Consider the following 21,510-nt stretch of genomic DNA (forward strand, 5'->3'; position numbering starts at 1 on the left):
TGTGGTCTTAGAAAATATGTCTGTTTATTAGAGGTGTGTTCACACACCAAAAGTTGAAATCTCTCTAGAAAGCACATTTTAGTAACAGCACACAACAGATACTGCTCCATCGATCATCTTCTACATTTCAGATTGTTCAGCTCAGAGCCAGTGAACTTTGCATGCTTGTACACAACTTTATCAAATCCACAGCAAAAAGAGGTTAAAATAAGATTATGTAGCTGTTAAAGGTAGGGTTGGCAATTTGTTTCAGAAACACTTTTTATTTGTTGAAATCCTCTTCACATCCCGAGAGCCATCAATGGCTCACAGGACTGTAATAAACAAACAATCATTTCATTCTCACTAAATGAAATGAGTGGCTTGTGTTCCTGTCGCTTACAAACCGACCTTCCTGAGACAATAGTCAGAAGTGAGCAAGCAAGTCACAGAAAAGTTTTCTAGCAGTTGTCAGTGCACGTTCATGACTCAGTCAATACCAGAGGGCCGATGGGAGGGGTTGGGATATATCTGTTTTATTTTGTCAAAGTAGTCTGCTCTTCCTAGCTTTTCCAGAATTTCCAACTCTAGCTTTAATGTCCTTCTGGCTGTAGATGTAGGCCTCTTAGCCCAGCCTGAGTAGTCGCAGCTCTGTAGCAATCAGAAAGCACCTCTAAATGTAACATGCATGTACCAGAGTCTGAGCTCTTCAACTTCTTTGGTGTCAGACACCACCAAATGTTTGCGGATCAAGAATTGGTGATTGCATAAATAATAAATTAGAACACCACCCTTCTGAGAATTTTACATAGATCCATGTTAAAACAATTCTACTGCATATAGCTTATAGACTAACATAGGTCCTTAAGAAAGCAAATGCCTGATATTGCCAAAGCACTGTTAGATTTACACAGCAGATGAAATATAAGCCAGTGAATGTGCAGCAAGCTGCGTCTCAGCATTTAATATTCACATCATTACATTCAACTTCTAGCTGAACTCTTTGCAATATATACATGTAAAAAAGCAGCAATATGACATCTCGTAGCAAGGCAGCAGTATGTTAGCTTGAACTATAATACACTCCTCTCTCAGCCACAAAATAATGGAATGACAAGAATTTCTTTTGGTCACAATCAACAAAACAACTCAACTTTGGGTGGTGAACATGAGATACTTATAAAGTCTTAAGCGTTTTTTATAACTGCTTGTTATGTTGGATCTAATTAAAGTTCCTGCAGCACTAGGTTCCTGTCATGATACACAGGGGCGGGTCTGTTGACCTCTCTTGATTTACAGGTCACATGAAAAGCAGCTATCTAAGCTACATTTGTTTTTCTGTGTTTTCTGTTTGTAGCAATATTGTGAAAATTAATATTTCAAAATGAATAGTCACACTAAATTAAGAGCTTCAGTTTATGTGACTATACAACCCAGATGGTTACCTCCCCCAAGCAAATGACCTGCAGGGAGACTCTGGAATCAAGATTGTGTACTGAATAGGTTTGACAGATTAAACCTTGACACTATATCCATCTACAGTAGTTACACTTGTTTACAGGAATCTTCATTTTTGACTTTATAAGAACTCTTACCACTTGGATTATTCACTCCTGCATTTCTTCCTCCTGTCTGCATCAGTTCTCGATGGTTTGGACTTGAATGGAGGACAGGCTCTTGCCCATGCTGTTGAAGAGCGGTGTGATGAACATGTCCGTCAGACTCCTCCACACGATCTGGATGGACGGTAGCAGCATCAGGAAGCTCTGGATCACAGGCATCACCAACCTGGCAGGACAAGGTTAAAAACAGGTTACTAAGGAGCAGGTGCTAAAAGATGAGACAATCAGATATAGGTTTTTTACTATCTTTATTCAAGAGTTTTTCAGTTTGACAGCAGGACTCAGTACGGAGTAACGCAGACTGAGCACAGCAACACGGCACGTCAGAAGAAATAAATCGCAACCGCTGGTCTCGAACAGTTACGTTCTTAGGAGGAATGTGCACGGACACATTCTCTTCCTTGCATCCCTCCACGCTGCAGTGATTCTTCAGTGTTGTTTGTTGTTGTTGGCCTGTGGTAGCTAACAAGCTGCTAGCTCTGCAACAAGTCTTCTTCGTGTCGCGTTCGGTGTGGAGGGGTGGGGATGGTGGAGGTGGTGGTGGGTTCGGAGGCTGTGGTGGTACCGACTGGGTGGGGCTGAGAAACGAGTGCGAACCCATATGACTCATACGGGGGAGGAAGTACGAAACAAGACGTTTCAATAACATATTTCTTAGAATGAACTGAGTGAAAAAGTCCGGGGAGTGACTGTTTTTATACTTAGAGGGTCCCTACTGACCCCCTTAAAGTAATTATGAATTGTAAAAGCCCAGAAAATGTATTTAACACAATATGGGCCCTTTAATTTATTCAACATCTTCAGTATTTTCAGTATAATTTCATCCCTTATTTGGCCTGTTTGGCATCTGTGTTGATACCACTGATCCAGATAATACAGTGTTGAATATTTAGTTTGTGCATCTACCAAGTAATTCCGAAAATGCCTGTCTGTCTGTATGTGGAACACATATCTTCCGAATGATTCATCTTATAAACTACAGTATCGGTTGATCGTAACAGACCTCTGTTATAGCCGACATGCAGTGTAAACCTAACAGCAGATAAGTAAACCGAAAACTTAAACACTCAACTAAAACAACTGCAGATTAATTTTTTGAAAAACATTGACTCTAAATTGATTCCTAAACTAGGTGGAATGAACACAAAGTTGTTCTAGCTTCTAACTTTGCACCATAGATAAAAAGCTCTGTGGACAACATCCAGCAAACAAATTATAAAAAAAAGTGAAAGTATCTTGTAGAACTTTTTGAGTAAAAGAGCACTACACTAGTTTGCACCAATAACATAGTTTTTCCAATCAGAGGGTTTGATTTGATTTTGTCTTGATTGATATTTGCCATGTGTAAAGTCATGTCTGATATTTGTGTTATCTTATCATGAACTGTAACGCTCTTGCCTGTAATGTTGTTTTAACTGTTTTTGAAAAAACCTCTTTAAACAATTGTATCATAAGCCTCTGTGTGATCTCTCTTCCTGACATTCCACATGTATTGATCGGCTCAGTGTCACCACTCAGTCCTCTATTGATCAGTGAGGCGGCTCCCTCCTTCAAACACTGTGGTTGAAGGAGCCACGCAGCCCAAGCCTGTGACCTCACCTATGTGAAAGATCATGCGAAAGTAACTCTGCAGTTCTCTACCTGTGTCTGAAGAATGTCCCACTCTGGTCTGAAAATAGGCTTCAGTTGCTACTATGCCAGCGATCTGGTAAAAGACGTGGGCCATTTTTATTTCCATTACTTTTTTCCCCCACTACACAACTCAACATTCCTCCCAACTTTCCACAGTGCACTTTCTCCGGGGGAACAACATGTTGTTTCATCAAGTGTTACTAAACAGACTCTTTGGGTTGCGGTTGGGGATGTATAGTGCATGTTGCTTGAAAGTGTGGAAGCACCTGGTTCTCTCTGCGAGCACATTTAGCCGACACATGCATGCCTGACGTAATTATCCAAATAAGATTATAAAAACAAAATATTTCAATGTCATACCGCATGTGACGTTGACGGTAAAAATAACTTGTGTCAATATTTGCCTAAAGTGCTAGAATAATGCTGGCGTGCAGCAGTGGACCATGGGGACAGTCACACAATGTTCCTGTGTTTCCCTGCTCATCGAGAATTTGAACTGAATACTATCATTATACTTTCATGGTTAATAATAGGCTGCTAAATGTTGGAAGTTATGTGTCAAGAATTTCCCTGATGCTCTTTTATGAATTCTGCTTTTTCTATACTTATTATTTTGGTGTCACTAGAATATTTAGACTGAATAATATCTTTACCAGCACTCATGACCTCTTGATTTTAATGTTAACCTTTTTTCCAATTCTGAATAGGCCGACTCATTCTAAACAGTAGGATAGAGTGGTGGGACGAGCTGAAATCAGATTGGCCCTTGAACTGGCCCTCTCCTGTATTTAGTCTTAAACTATAATAAATAAACTTAAACTCTAACTAACAATATCAATTATTCAAATTAAAAGGATAGAGCCAACGCTAAAAGACCTAAATGTGCACCTTACTGAATCAGGAAGTGTGCATGGGTGTTCAACATACATTTGGCCCCTCTGTAAAGTGTGGCAACTTAATGGCACCCTGATTTAGAAAAATCCCAGATCCACCACAGTTCCAACCTAATGTGATGTTTGACTGCTATTTTCTGAAGAAAACCATTATCTCATTGAGAGTAAGATTTGGCACAGTGTCAGACAGAGTGCATGAGCAGCAGCACACAGAGAGCTGCCTCTTCCTACCAGATGTGGATGCAGCTGTGCAGCGCGAACACCAGCCCGAGGAGGAACGCTATGGGCACGGCCAGCAGGGTGGTCAGCAGGCGGTAGATGATGAATTTGACCAGCTCGAACACAGCGTGGCTTCCGATCCACACTCTGTCGAAGCTGTGCGCGGAGACCGGCTCAGCGACGACATCTTCAAACCCGACCTGTCAGATCACACAGGTTGTGGACATGTTAGATTCTCAAATAATACATAATAGAAACTTGTACAGGAAGGAAACTGTGCGTGATAGTGACGCGCACCGAGCCACTTCCAGGTATTCATGCTGCAGATTGCCAGCTTCGGAGTTCATTCCATAAAAACAATCGGATTACCTTGGTTGTGACAGTGGTTAATTCATCTTCACAGCTGCTGATTGTTTGGTTTCACTTTGAAATTCATTCCGCACCAGACTTTACCTTCAAGTACGCGTTGACATCGTTTGGATCTCGGTCCGGCTCCGCTGCGTACACTTTCCCCTTCTTCGACAGAATAGGCTCGATCGATCTGTTGAACTCATCTTCGTCCATAATGATACTAGTGTCCGATTTCTCCCTCTGCAGCCCCATGGTGTCCTGTCAGACGCGCAGCCGACGTGGGGAGAGCAGCGGGTGAAGGTGCGCTCTGCGCTCTGCGCCGGTTCGAGCGCCTCCCCGCCCAGTGTGGAGAGGCACTCAGCGTGGGGCCGTGGAGACACAACACACTCAAAGTCACGTCCCCAAACCGGTACAAGAGCTCAGTGATGACTGACACCACTGTGCTGCGTATTTACTGGCCTCCAGTCATGTTGGAGACGGGAGAGTCCCCATGCAAGCTGAAGACCCCAGTCCTCTGCAGCCATGTTATAAAGCTGCAGGCTATTTCTCTGCTCACAACTGTGAGACTTGTCTTTTTGAGAAGTGGTTATTTAAGATCAAGCATTTATTGTCTATAGGTGATGTTTTGGAAAATGTAACCACCTGTAATTATAAATTATGATGATGAAAACATCAGTTAACTATTTCTCCTCCAGGCCTCCTGTTTTGGAAAGAAACAGCCACATGTTTATTTTTTCTCACACTTAAAGCCTGCCTATTAATGCTGCTATAGCTGAATACACTGTTCTCTTTTACCTATTGAGTTGATAAACCACATGTTTTTCTTTTCGCTGGATTTATTGCTGTCTGGTTGCTTCAAGCTCCAAACACTTGCAACGTGCATACATTGTTAGAATAACTGCAGATTCTTCAGATCTCTGAACAGGAAGACATCTTCCTCAGGCAGCTGCTTGGTGTTCCACACAATGATATGTCTGAGGACAGAGGTTTGACCTGACCCCATGAACCCACAGCACATATGCTGTGTGCATCTTGTTGATGTGGTGAATCTCGAATTATTCTTACTATTTCTTTATGGTATATGCATGTGAGAATGTGTGTATAAATTGTTACATTAAGTCACTTTCTTTGCAGGTTATCCTCCTCAAAAATGGACTATATGTCACTTGTCATTGCAGGGCAACAGTCTGGTTGTACACATTATGTAAAAATGTCATTGTGTCATCAAACTGTAAAAGATGTGTTTCTTAATGTACCAGTGCCTACATTTTGTTTACAGGAATTACATTATTAAAGTGAATCACTCCTCAGGGCAGTTTTGGGGATTATTCAAGCAAACAGAGGAGTTGAAAATAACTTTATCAAAAAATCTGTTAGGTTTAGGGTTGAAAAGAAGAATAAAGTGTTGCACTGGTGTCCAGAAGGTTTTGTCTTCAGAGAAGATTATTCTTGTAGTTTGTGGGATTCATCTTTTGTGACTTACACACTGCTCGCTAACATACAGGTTGTTTATATGGTTGTCAGAGTTGACATAGCCACAGTGACCGGTAAACAGAAGAAGAATGCAGCCCTTAAAAAAGGCCATTCTATTTAACTTCCACCTTCCAAATAGACAAGCAATTCTTCCCAAGATACATTATAAGTGCAAAACACAGCCAAATCCAATACAATTTAAAGGGGACATATTGTGAAAATTCCACTTTTGTAGTGCTTCTACACATTAATTTAGGTATCTGGCATGTCTACCAAGCCAAAAACTCTGGAAAAAAACCCTCCCGCGATGTGTTATGGTTAATTTATGTCAGATATGTCCTGCTTGAGCGAAATGGGATTACATGGCCTCGGTGAGTCTTACACTCATCGAACTAAAACACAAGTGAACAGTGGATATTACATCCCCTGCCGCCTGAACCAAAAGCAGCTGCAGTTACTAATGCACCAAACTCTGTTAAGTATTTCTCACATTTTCAAAGTTTCCTTGCTGAATATTGAGGATAAACACTGGTTGACTCCTAAGTCTCTTTCACTGATCTACAGTTTTGCGTTACAGCTGAATTTGCTGGGCTCGAATCTGATAGTCTATCATTCAGTTCCACACTTCTCACAGAAGATCGTACCCACTAACCAAATTCACGTAGAACAAGAGTGAGGTCAGTGTACCAACATTTTGAAGCTGCTATTTGTTGTAAAAGTATTCAGTGTTGCTTTAACAATACAATGTAAAATTTACTTTAATCCCATCAACGTGTCTGTCTTACTAAAAGGACGACCTGACCGCAGTCCTGCACTTTGCATTATCATTTGTTTATGCCTAATGATCGACAACATGTAAACAACAACCTCTTTAGTTTGACACACCAGTACATGACACAGAGACATCAACAAGTAGGCCAGATGAGTGAGTGTCAACCAATCAGAAACACAGCATGCAGAGCAGAGAGACATGGGGCATTCAGAGCAGGCCGAGGGATCCCTGGCCCGGAGCACGGTGACAATACAACAACACAATCCTCCTGGATTAACACACAGAGGGCCATTCTGACAGACAAGCATTACGCAGGGGGGGAGACCTGGCTGGCTAGCCTGAGGGTGGGCAGGGTGGGAGGAGAGTGTTGACATGAGAGTATGAGAGTGTGTGAAAGAGAGAGCAGAAGAGGAAGGCATTGGTTTGGGTTGTGTTACACTTTGAATAGCCATCATACTTAAAGGGATAGTTCACCGAAATTTCAAATTTTCCACTGACTGACATTGGCATAGTCGATGGAGGGGTGGTAAGTGATTGATTCCACAGGCCGCTTTTGAAGTCTCAGGGGTACACAGCGTTGCAGCCAAATCCAATACAATTGAAGTTAGTGGTGAACCATTCAAACGTAATAAAAAAAATAAAAAGATAAACATAACATGCCTTCATACGTTTCAAGTCGAATTTAAATATCGGGGCTCACTGACCCTTAGATGACTAGATTCTGTTGTATGTTTTACCCCTAAAACTCCAAAAGTGTGTTGTGGACTCAAACATGTGACCACTCCTCCATCAGCATAGTGGTGAGTACATAATGAGTGAATTTTCTTTTTTTGGTGAACTATCCCTTTAAGTTTTTACGCAACCAGCAGAGGAGCCTCATAATAGGGCGGCTGTGGCTGAGTGGTAGAGTGGTCGTCCTCCAACCTGAAGGTCGGGGGTTCGACCCCCAGTCTGAACCATCTGCATGCTGAAGTGTCCTTGGGCAAGATACTGAACCCTAAATAGCCCCCCATAGAATAACAAAGTGCTGCAAGTAGATGCACTGTATGAATGTGTGTGTGAATGGGTGAATGTGAAACTGTACTGTAAAGCGCTTTGAGTGGTCTTCATCAGACTAGAAAAGCGCTATATAAATACAAATCCCTAATGATGCAGAAAACGCTTAGTCAAGCTGTCAAACATTTTTCATTTTCATACAATATTGGCCATGAAATTATTTCGGTTAACACCTGAACTTTCATGTCCATGTTCATGGTCCCTAGAGGATGCATTTGAATGTTGAATCAGATCTCTGTCATTATACTAAAGAACTACTCAAATATTCAAGCTAAATCACACCATGAAAACATTCCTTCTCCCCAGACGATGAACTCTTTCCATTTCAGATCTCCATCTCTGGCCAAAATATAAAGTTGTAACTTAGCAGAAAAAGTTCTTTATATTTTCGAAGGAGGAGATTGCACTGGAATTCAATGGACTGTATTTATATAGTGCTTCTCCAGTCCAGTCCCATTCATCCACTCACACCCGGCCTGCGCACCCACATTCATACAGTGCCTCTATATATAATATTTTTTCAATCACACACCATTCATACACTGGAGCCGTCAGGGGCAATTTGAGGTTCATTATCTTGTTCAATGGATTAGCTCAGAGTTTGAGACTAAAACGAAGCTTATCGAAATATCTGGTTCAGTGAGTGCTGGTCTTAGAGAGATAAGGAAGATACCTTTGGAATCTGTGGAGTCTCTGCTTTCCTTTTACGTGTATTGTGTTTGTTTGCATGAAGTACTATGATAATCAGCAACAGCTTTGTGGATTTGTACAGTTTGTATTTTATTTTATATGAACGTATACTACCTTATTTTTGTGACTGGGAACCTGGTTCAAAATTGTGAACTATGAATGAGAACTAGGTCGTTTAATAATAATATATCAGAGATAAACTTGAGATAGCTCTTTTTAAGTGTTTACTTGCACAACACTGTTAATGGATACTGCAATACAATGCAACAGCCCCAGGTGTTGCCATATAAACTTTACACAGGCATTGGAAAGAAAGCAATCATATCCCAGAGATATTTTGTAATGAATCTGTTATGTTTGTGAAGCAGCATGAGGTCAAAGACCATAATAGTATTACTACCTATTACTACATACACTGACTCTTTGTTAACCTACTGCACTCTGTGTGGTTTCACTTGATTGCGTTTAATTGTCATGAGCTAAATGAGCATGGGATGTATTTTTCACTTCAAGCAAACCTTTCGGACCTTTGTCTCTCCCCATTTCATTAGTCAAGTGTGCACATTTTGTAAAACTGATATGTGGACATATACACACCACTGAACTATACAGAATCATGTTATTCGTTAATCATGTGATCCATGTTCCAGATTCTGATGAAGAATTTAGGTTTTTACAATTGTACAATTCACTCTTGAAGGTTAAATTTGATTTCTAGACTCATCTGGACATTAAGGAGGCTGAACTCTCATGAAACTCAAACTTGAGTTTAACTTGAATTTGAATTTGCAAGCTTGTTATCCATTGATGGTTCAGTTGACAACCCATAGTTCAGTTGAGTTTATGAGCTTGTTTCTAGTCAACAGTCACGTTCCTGTTATATTTTCATGTATTTTGACCATTAGAGAAAAGTAAAAGTTGCAGCTCTCGATCCTGCAGATTAATGTTTAACAAATTCACCAAACAGCCATATTCCAGGACGTTCCCTCGAGGATCTGTGTCCTAATGTGGAACGGCATGGATCACTTCCTCTGACTTCATAAGGAATAAATGCGCATTTGTCCAGGAGTTTCCAGGGGGAACAATGATATCATTACACCCATAGTGTTCTGGGATTTCCTGTTACACCCAAAGGGCTTTCGACTCTACGGTCTGAGACAAACATAATCTTAAGGACAGTGTGTGTGTGTGTGTGTATGTGTATGTGTGTGTGCATGTGTGTGTGTTTGCGCCTTTAGTTGTGTAAATACCTTGTTTACCTGTTTGCATGCAAGCATGGTTACCTGATTGACAGTATAAAAGATTAATGTGTGTCTGTGTCTGACTTGATATGTTTACTGTATGGTGGTAAATTGAAACTTTGTCAAATTTATTTGATGTTTATCCAATGTTGTAACTTATTGTGACTGTATGATTCCATCATGTAATAGTTTCAAAGTTTTTTTAGCATCAACTCTTTTCTAAAGTATTTATTCACCAGTTAAAGATGGAAATCATTTCTCCACATTGATTTATTGTGGAAGATCATCTTAAATCATTCAAATATTTGCGTCATCATCATTTTTCTCTGCCATAAATAATGGATTTGGCTCAGATTGGAGCCAAACCAGAAATGTTGTGTGTGTGAAAACGTGTTATAAATGAGACCCTGGAATTACTCATGGACAGTATCTGTTTTGAAGAAGTCTGAGTTTGCTGACAGTCAGGAACCTTCAAGGGTCAAAGGTTTGATCCCAGCTGAAGTGATAACTTGCAGCCACTGTAATGAAATGCACCAGATCAGCCCCTGAAAACCCTGCTTTTGGTTTTTGGGTAAAGGAGGTAGGAAGAGACCGCCTGGAGTTTGGCAAATCCAACGGCCATTTTCTGTCTTTGTGAGTGACTCATTCAAAATTCTTTCCAGTAATAATGGATATTGCTTTCTGGCACAGAGCAGTTGGTAGTGAAATGAGCCTGTAAAATGACCATCAGTCTGCAACAGAGATGTATATTTTAACATGAAGATAGAATCACGAATTCTGGAAATTAAATTAAAGTGCATGGGAAATAAAGAGATGAAAAAATGCAGCTGTGATAAATATAATCAAATGATAGCAAACACACATATGCATAAATAATCTGGGAAAACAACAAAAAGAGGCCTGTTACAACTCTTCTGAGATACAGATAATATGCTGTTGGTTTCTTTCTGATGAAGAAAAGAAAAAGTGATACTTTCAGCATCAACTTCCATCATCTTGCATCTCAAGCTTTTCCTGGCAAGTTAAGAGGAAATAAATAAAATCATAAACCTGTCTTCATTAAGATCATAATGATTGTCCTGACTATTACTGTTACAAAGCTACAAATGCAGTCACGCCCATCATCACCCCCCCGGCAACAGTAACCTGAGAAACCAGACGCTGAGCTTTCAAGAGAGAAATGTGCAAGAAAAACAGCTCAGAGGCCGAGAAGAATATTGAAGGGGATGAAAAGAATACTTGTGAATATTTTCTTTACTGAAATCTTATTTTCCTATTTTGATACCCAAAACCTCAACAATATCTAGATAATATGTTTTCAGTGCATTTTAAATGATCAGACTTTTAGACACCAATGTAAATCCTGGGCCAATAATGGTAATTGTATCACTTTAGGGCGAATCTGCCGCCTCACAGCTAAAAGGTTCTGTGTTCGAACCTGCGTGCTCATGTTGAAATGTGAGTTGCTAAATAAAATAATCTCCATACTGTGCAGCCAGAATATTTGCCCAGGTCTTTACAGTATGAATAACTTAATTACTAGTTGTAAAATAACAAAGTCTGAACTCACATTTTCTCAGTACACAGTGTTCATATAGTGATGCTCCAAGCTATGTACTAGCAAAAGAAAAACAGATTAATAAAAGATGTTGTGATCACAGCAGTTTTTGAGAGATAAAAGTAAAAGGTATAAAATGTCATTCAAACATTTTGTCAGTACATACAGCATAGAGTGTAGACGTTATACTAGTGACTCTTCACCTTTCTTCCTGCTCAGCCCTCAGTTGCGGTGAATGGATGGAGAGATGAGAAGAGGGAGACGTTTTTTCGAGGGAGTGATGTCCTGACAGGCCCCGGCATACTGAAGCATTGACTGTCACATTTGTTCGAAGCACTGGAAACATTTCACAACCAGCTCCAAAGCCCCTCAAACCATTTTCCAATATAGACCAGATCAGTCTCACAAAGACAACATCTGTGTCAGTGTCACCCGTCCCTCCACTTTCACTCCACCAGTTGCACGTATTCAGTGTGTGAGGGAGGTTGCTCCTGAGTTTGGACTACAAACCTTGTAAATTGTATCAGGGCTCATTATTCACCCTGAGGTGAAAACATTTGAGATGAGGAGGAGGCAAAGAACAACACAACATGAAGTCATGTTTGCTATAAAGAGCCTGATGTGTCCCTACATCATGGGAAAACAACACATCTGACAATGTAATTGCAACCCTGATGTAATGGGCTTCTTCAACCTTGCCCCATCTGTTATTTGTGTGTAACTTTGTCTGATAGCAGCTTCATAATGCCGCAAACAAATAACAATGCGTCTCAGGGGATGGAAATGGTCATCATTGACTCGGAGTATAGGTTAGAGTTCCTTATGAGGTTGGAAATCAATCAATAAACCTTAAATATCAATTTGATCAATTCCACGACACTCACAAAAGGGCCGAACCCACAGAGATGAGTCTCTAGAAACACACTGCCAGCAAAACCACTGTTTTCCTTTGCTGTGGTGCACATGGCAGTCGCACACGTGTTTTTCCAGCGGATTTTAAATGCACATACAAGTTCAAGTATCATCAACTTTCAGCACAAAATGTGGCATCATGGCACTCATCAAAGTCCCACTCGTCTCAGGCAGCCAATCAAATCAAGCGAGAGGGAGGCTTTAACACTTCCCTGTTTGATGCACTGTAAAGAGGACAACGGTAAATACAGACAAAGAATTTGTAGTATTTTTTGTCAAGGAACTGTAAAATTCAGGGGTACCCCATAATTTGAATAGCCACTGGTGAATTCAGGCCTGGAGTTGCATGAGCAGTCAAGTGAAACTCTTTGGTCAGTATAATACTGTTCATGCTGATGAATAAGCTAACAGCTAGAATGATACATATGCCAATGCACACAAGGCCCACTATACTTGCCAAAACTTTCTTGAAGTAACCAGGTATGTTGTGGCCCTTTAGGTCAGGATCAGATCTTCAAATACATTTAAACTTAATTTTACAAACTGCCATTTAATCATGTTGCTAATATTGTCTAACTGTAGTTCAACATATAGGATGATTAAGGGTTAATATCTCTCCCGCCTCTTTGACACCGTATACATCCAGACCAGTGGACTATTGTGAGGAGCTTTGAATGCAACCATTTACCAAACTGTGCTACAGAAACGTCAACATTGTTGCTTCGATCACACAGGAAACTATTGTTGCCGGGAAAACACTTAGTTTTTGATCACATTTCAGTTTGACACCCTTTTGCTGGGAGCATGACCCATAAAAGCTTCGTGTCATCACCCTCAAGGGTTTGAATGTGTAAAAATGGAAAATATTACCTCATTCCGAGCAGAGCAGTGTGCACCTGTCATAGATTTTCCTCCTTTGCTTGAATATGAGCACTTAGAAGACGTCCCCAGGGTGAAAATGATCGCCATGCCATTGGTTGTGTGGCTTGTTATGCTCTTACTTAGTGAAAGTACAAAGTCACTAATGCAGCACGTATCTCAACGAGAATATAGCAACAACATCATTTGCTCTGCAGTCCCTCTAATCTTTTAGTAACACCCTATCATCCCAGGCCTGAAAGACATGTCACGCCTTTTGCCAAAAAGATATTATTTCCTCTCATGTATGGCCGACAAAGAATTACTCTCTTAAGTGGTAAGTGTTGGTTTCAACCAGGTGGAAGACTGATGTTTTTCTCTCTCCATGAGAGTGATTTCGTGGCTTCGCATCACAGGAACGTGAAAGATGACAACATTGGAAGGTATGCACAGCAGCTGTTGGGTCTTGCCCAGTACCACACTGGTACATTGTCTTCAGTGTTGAATCAGCCAGAGATTATGGACCCAAATAACCATTGACAGACTTTGTGTTTTTCAGCTGTTTGGCAGATATGTTCAAAACAGACTTTGGGAAAGGTTGAGCTTAATTATGTGTGTAAAAGAGAAATGATTTGAATCCTTTTTAAATATAAATACCAATGTGTGAAAAGGTTCTAATAAAAGTAAAACATATTTCCATCAAACAAGCCTTCACAAAGACAGGTGTGACAGTCCCTTTAGAATGAATCAAGCTGAATTACATCTAATGTGCCAGATTTTTTTCATATTCATAAATAGTTTCCTGGGAAATCGTTGAAAGTGTTAAAAAACAAACAATGTTACAGAAAGTGAATTTATTTTTCCTGGATCTGCCCCCTGACATCTGGACTCGTACCAATTTGAAGAGGTTCTTTCCCATTTCCCAAGTTCCATTGTAATCTGTCCAGTAGTTTTTGTGTAATCCTGCTAACATAAATCTAGTCCATGCTGCATGGTTGCTAATGTTAGCTAATGTTGGCTTACTCTAGAGTATTTCTGTAAAACTAGCACAGAGTCAGTTTTCTGACTTGTTCTACTTTTACACTGTTTCCATACATTTACTTTACCATTATCCCATAAATACACCTTGTGGCCAAACTGGTTGTTGTTTACCAAGAGTTATACTGGCTCCTAAATGTACCCACTATGCACAATGGGCCCTTTCTGACAGTTTCAATTTCATTTTGTACCTATTAAGCGACATTTTAATGTTGTGGCTTATCCATATGGTGCTGAGTCAAACAGCTATATCTGTATATTTTACTTTGTTTTATTTTTGGCAAAACATCACATCACTGACACGACAGGTTTGTTTGTTAATATATGTTTTTGAATGCTAACATTCTTTACATTCCAATTCTTTGAGAGAGTCACACATCTTTATCAAATTGAATGTAATCAGATGATCATTATACCTCCAATTCTGATCTAATAAAAAAAGAAACCATCTTGCCTCTAAATGAGACTTCATCTCCAGAAAGCATCAACACCGTCGAACTTGGAGTGGAGTTTCCATGTTCTCACCGTGTCTGTGTGTGTTTTCTCCAGGTACTCTGTCTTCCTCCCACAGGCCCAAAACATGCAGATTGGGTTTAGGTTGATTGGAGGGAGTGTGAAAGGCAGCCTGGGTGTACTTGGTATCTTGCCCAATGTCATCTGGGATTGGCTCCAGCCCAGCTCTCACTGCAACCCTTAACACAGTAACTTGGTATAGATAATGGATGGATGGATGGACTGGTATTTTTACCACACCGCTTCAGGACTAGTAACAAATCTGTTTCTGGTGTAACAAACAGTAAACCTATACGTTCCCTTCCTCTACACAATAAGTTATCTACAGCATGTTATACTTAAATTTAAGTTAAAAACTTTATCTATACTATTTATCTATAGTATGTATTTGAGCTGGACAGGGTATTTATATATTAAATTACTATTAATTTCATCTTCTTGTATTCATGTGTATTACTTAACCATCTTAAGTTTACTTACTTTTTCGGGGCCAATGAGTTTGTATACTTTTTTGGAGGTGATATACGAATAAGGCTTGATTGGCTCATTGATCATCACCCGTGCATCTACATTTGGTATTTTTTATTTCTGTGTTCCCTTGCAAGTAGAGCATGAGTATAAGACAAAAACAAACATCACCTCAGAGTTTCAGAGGTAAAAAGCCTAGCATGTGTTATAATATGCAAAACTGTGTCTAAGAGTGTATGAGTTGTTGAATCACTGTACCCTCCTACTTTGAGCTGCTAAAGTAAAGGCGTAAGAAAGGTCCTGTCCTGCTAATCTTGTCTGAGAATACCCTCAGGATTAGGGTTGTTAAAGCCCCCTGGAGTGTGACTGTGGTAAAAAGGAAAGACAAAGCAGATACCCAGCTATTGTGAAGTACCCCTCTCACATAATAACAGTGTAGAAAAGATGTATGAACCTTTATGCTCTATCTGGACAAAAACTTATCCAGTTTGAGTGAAAAAGTTATTAAAAAATCACGTAATTTGAAATAACATTTATAATACATAATTAAATAGTATATGTTGATGTGAAATGATGTTCCAGGAATAAGGATTGTATGAGCTCCATCACTCAGGAGGTTTCTGCCTCTTCTAACCAACTCATGCTTTCAACCCTGACACCAATGCTGGCTGGGTCTGACACACCCAGCTGCTCCATGAGAATCAGCATATCGTCCTCAAGATCACACACACACACACACACACACACACACACACACACGTCTGCACCAGCCCACATTTCTCAAACCACAGCAGCTCTGACTGGAAGGTCTGAATAACTGTTTAAAGATGTGTGCAGTTTTTTTCGGTCTTTTTTTAGCTCTGCATGCTCCATCAACCTCCATCAGGCACAGGAATGTTTAGGCTTGGCTTTTAGTTGGCAAAAACAAGATAAGTGAAATTGTGTTCTCAACAAATATCACAAACACATCATAATCATTTTCCAGATAGATGTGTAGTCTTACTGGTCATTTTTGAATGTGGTTATTCTTATAAATATCAGTCCCCTAAATATGCCAGGCCACATCATGGATCATGGTCGTGGATCGTATATATCATAAATCGGAGATCATGATGGCCGATTGTGGATTGTGTTGGCTGCTCATGTTGGCAGCTGATCGTGGATAGTGGTGGTGAACCATGATCGAGGTGGCAGCTGATAGTGGTTCACAATGGTGGATCCTGACAGCGGCACTGGATCATAACAATGGACTCTGGCTCGTGGACTATTCATTTCAACAAGACTGCTTGATATACAATATGTCTTCTCACATGCATCATACATACTGAGAATAATGCATCAATTCATTGAACTTCAATTATGCTACAAACTGTTTCTTCTAATCAATGCTGTAAATACCCTTATCTTTCCGATGTTCTTCTTTACACTTGACATCTATTGTATTTCTGTCCGTCCTGGGAGAGTGATCCCTCACATGTGGCTCTCTGACGTTTCTACGTTTTTTATAGTTTTCCTTACTCTTGTTAAGGGCAGAGGGTATCACACCTTGTTAAGCCCAATGAGACAAACTGAGATTTGTGAATAGGCTATTCAAATAAAATGTGATGATTGATTGATTGATTGATCTTACTGGATCAATAATGTCTACAAATGCTTATTACTTGTCTTTGTCACTCTCAGGCAGCAGTGATATAAAGTTAAGACATGTACATCTTTTTGCGTAGCTGGCTTTTTCTGTTGCAGTTCTAACCTACGCTGCTGTTAAATTTAGTAAACTGTCCTACTTGGTCAATAGTGCTGCTGATAAAGCTTCATTGACTGTTTAAAGTCCTCGGCTCTCAGCGAGCTGAGGTATTATCATTCCTGAGGTACTTCCACACCTGACACACATATGGAGGGTGTGGCGAGCTGAGGAGCCAGGAGCCAGTGAGCATGTTGGCTGACTGACACACGCACAGTGCCTCCCGGGTAGTTTTCCACAGAAATCTAACCCTGGGTTGTGAATGATGCTTTCACACAAAATGGCCACCGCTGGACAACTTTCAACAGAGCACAAAGCTTTCTTTTAACACGGCAAGGGGGGGGATCTCTGGTTTTAAAGATGTTACTTTGTGACGGGGTTTACCCCTCAAGACAGAGCATGTGGCCCAGTCCACTCTCACAAATACAGCGCTGCATTGTCTTCAGCTGTCTGCACATTCTTAGTCTTTGAACCTCACTTGTAGGATGCTGAGATGTTTGTGTTGATACATAACCAGTTAATACATGTGCAGCAATTTGTATTGTTGGCTTTGATCTAAAGACACATTTCACAGAGCTTTCAATACATGCATTAGGATTTTCTTATAGACCGTTAACCTCTTGCTGGGTAGCTTTTAAACTGCAAGTTTTTTATTCAATTTAAACTCGGCCCCCAGATTCATACCATACGCCTCATGAAACACAAGACATGAAAGGTATGTCTTTTCAGGACACCTCTGTAATGTGAGAGTGCTGTGCAGGTCACACTACTTATACTCTCTGGTGTTCCATGTGTCTTTCAGTTTGTTGCTGTGGGGAAAAACACAACATGAAGATGAATGAATGGCTTTGACACTTTTTTATGAAACTTTAGTGCCAAGATTTATTCAATACCTCTCTGTGCTCTTGAGTTGTCTTGATCCTAATATCAACACTTCACATCCAAAGGAAGTTGAAGGAAACCTCTGGCATCTGGGGCATAAATGACCTCTGAGACAATTCATAAAAAAAAAGAAACTTTGTAATATATAAAATCACAATTTTTTTTTGCATTTAATAGTAGACTAAAATGTCCTCCCTCTGGCTGTATATCTGTTAGGTCCTGGTTAGGCTGAAGTGTCCTCAATGACAAACTAATTTTCAAGAGAAATGGACAACCTTTTATGTTTTTGTAGAAGTGAATACGCAAAAAATACCTGACGGATTACCATGAAACCTGGTGGAAGCATGTAGTATGGGTCAGGTTAAAAAAAACATTATATTTCTGTGTTGGTCCGGATTGGGGGGCAGATCTAGCAAGTTGCTAGAATAGATATTTTGTTTATATCTTATGGATCTTGATGAGAAAATCAGGCATGTTCAGCGTACTGATATTTATGAGTGTGTTCAATTTGGTGCAGATCCAAATAAAAATCCAAATCTAGTGAATTTGAATGTTGATTCATAAAGGAACTGTTGGGCCTTGGCAGAGGCATGTACTCTACTGAGTGCCATTTCAGTTCCAAATAAACTTTGGTGAATGGCACCAAACAAGAACTGGAATTGAATGTTCTCTAAGGACATACTGTGCAGTGCAGTAGATTGGTAAAGGTTATACTTTGGATACAATCAACTGTATTACATCTTCTAGGTGTTGTGCATTCGAAGCCTCGTGTCATTGCCTGGGGAAACGATGATGATAAGGACATGTATCTGGTTTCCATTTAATCCAAATGATACGTTGTGTGGAGGAATCTCCCTGTGGCAGGAGTGGAAGGAGTGGTTGCTATGCTGCGAACAGGCGGTTGCCATGTTGGGAAGCAACCGCTGGGCCAGTCAAACAAACAACCCTTCTCTGAGCCACAGCCCCCCCCCCCGCCCCCCGCCCCACCAGTCCATGGAGTTCCCTGCTAAAATGGTCCTGACTTGCTGTAAGCCTTTAATTATGCCTGATTTCTCACTCGCTCACGTTCAGTTCTCCTCTCACTCTCTCTCTCCAGCCACTCCATCCAGACCCAGACACTGTGCACTCTGTTACCTCCACTCTCTCTTTTCCTGCTCCCTCCTCTCTCACACACTATTTGGCCACTTTGACAAAACAGCTTCTGGACGATATTTTTAGGGGGTTGCCCCCTCCCATTTTCTTTCCACCTTGTTCCACAAACAAGCACTCCACTCCACTTCTGGAGGAGGAAAGCTCAATTCGCTCACTCATTACAGGCTCTTCTGGCATCCATAGTTGTGCCCGATTAACAAATGCAGCTGTTTATCATGTCTTGTTAGTCAACAGGATGTGAAGATGAGGAGCTGAACAGAGCGGTGTGGAGCCATGTTCAGAGAGATTCTTATATCATTCAGATTTAATTTGCATCTTGCTTGTAGGATCTATGCAATGAACTCTGGATATTCTCCTGAAATCTGTAAGGGCTGTATTTGAAGTTACTCCTGCCTTGCCCCTGTTAAAATAATAATAATAATATAATGTCAGAGTGACCTCATGTGAGAACAAGGCTGGAGATTGTCGAGAGGATTCCCGTGAATGAGATTTAAAATTTGCAGGATGAAAAAGAGGATTCATTAGTGTAGAAGATGCTGACTAACATGTCAACTTGGAAAGACAACGAGAGCTTTTGGTGATAAAGGCCGACGGCAGAGTTGATGTGCTGTAAACAGAAACAAGTGATCCCCACAGAGGAATTCACAAGTTACATCTGGCCTCATGCATTCAGAGCCAATCCTCACCTGGAGGCTCCAGAGAACATGTCTGACCGGTGAATCTCCTGCTGTGTTGGTCATCAGTCAATCACCTCTTTTGCATCATGCATCCACATGATCAGTTATGAAATATAAAGACAAATTTCCATTGAACACCATTTAATGTATTATGTAAATTAAATGAAAATACAGAAGTTAAAGTACTATACTGTAATTCTTAGCATCATACTCGTGTTAATGTACTTCATCAAACATGCAGCAGTGTTAATATTAGCTTCAGCTGTTTAGCTCCAGTAGTAAAAGTTAGTGATTGCTTTTATATCTTTGACACTTACTTTTTTCCACATGTGTTCATATAGCTTTTGGATGGCACAGACCTCCATGTAATGTGAAGCTAACAAAGTTGCTTTTAGATTAAGAATGCTGTTTTAAATAAGAATACAGATTATTTTTTTTATGTATTCATCCATGTAACAACAGTCATGTTAACAAGGGTTCATGTACCGGTTATATCCAGTGTTCCATTTCGCTGTCATTGTGTTTGAGGGCAAGGCTCTTTGTCCCTTTGGGTCTCATTGTTAAATGTATGTAGCGGAAGAACATTCCTGGAAAAAAAGGAGTGTAAGCGAGAGCTGCTGATATCAGACCACACATTTCCTCCATTAGGGAATGCGACCTGTGGAGCTGGTGGGAGGATGCACTCAGTTCAAAGGCCGCACCCGGTGAGTCCACAAAGAAGGAAAATAAGGAGGCGAGTGAGGAGGAGAAGAAGCCTCTGTTGGAGAGGAGCAGTCTTGGGTGTGTAATGTTGCTGAAGACTGAGATAAGTAAGAGACAAATGGAAACAAAAAATGATTACACTATGATTATAATCTATGGAAGTCCATTCTAGCCATAACAATAACATTTTAAGGAATGACAAACATAACAACACTTACAGTAATTAAAAATTATGAAATAATATGACACAATTCTGACTTATATAATAATTATATTTAAAAGATAATCTTTTGACTTGGGATTTCAAAATTGCTCCATTATTTAGTATTTATACAGCTGGCCCCAGCTCATCCATGTTTTTCTCGTGAAAATGTCCTTCGATCCACATCCACTTGTTCGTTATTTTATGTTATATTTGTCTTACATTGGTTTGTACATTGAGTTCTTACAAACATGAACCGGTCAGATTCAACAAACACTTCACACCACGTAAAGACCCTTTCTAATGACCAGGTGTGGAGGAAGAGCTCAAACATTTTACTTCAGTAAAAGTACAAATAAATTGGACAAAAATGTACTCAAGTAAAATTAACTTTTCAACATGGGTAAACATAAGTAAGTACTTCTTTTAAAAATATAAAGGTAGTATGTATGTATGACTATGTAGAAAGCACTGATATATGTTGTTATATGTTGTTAGTAGAAGTGAAAATTACTCTTAAAGTAAATCAACTTAAGTAAACTACAAATACATGAAAAATGTATTTAAGTACAGTAACAAAGTAAATGTACTCAACACTGGTAATGATGATAGATGCCACTAAACATTTGAGCAAACGTGCACGAGAATTCTCAGAATGCCGTAAGTTCTCCTTAATAACTTGTACACACCACTTGACAACAAATCTATTAAATGCTTCTCATATGACTCCTATTGCTGTTTTTAAAGGATGAGAACATCTGTTTAGAAATTTGTTTGTTTAATCTGACAGATGAATCCACATTGCTTTTGAATTGAAATCATTATAAAATCACGTAAAATGTTGTGGTCTGTTTAAAGGCCTGTGTAATAAGTTATCAA

General features: G+C 39.9%; 1 protein-coding gene across 1 annotated transcript; it reads right to left on the bottom strand.

Annotated features, from left to right (window-relative positions):
- cav2 (caveolin 2) lies at positions 1–4,997 on the bottom strand. Its single transcript, XM_061076918.1, has 3 exons — positions 4,799–4,997; positions 4,358–4,545; positions 1–1,767 (listed from the first exon to the last, which is right to left on the bottom strand). Exons 1-3 carry the CDS (start codon positions 4,946–4,948, stop codon positions 1,617–1,619), a joined length of 489 nt encoding a protein of 162 aa, XP_060932901.1. The 5' UTR covers positions 4,949–4,997; the 3' UTR covers positions 1–1,616.
- Between the last annotated feature and the right edge of the window lie 16,513 nt (positions 4,998–21,510).

The sequence above is a fragment of the Limanda limanda genome, chromosome 8, assembly GCF_963576545.1.
Source record: "Limanda limanda chromosome 8, fLimLim1.1, whole genome shotgun sequence".
Lineage (NCBI taxonomy): Eukaryota > Metazoa > Chordata > Actinopteri > Pleuronectiformes > Pleuronectidae > Limanda > Limanda limanda.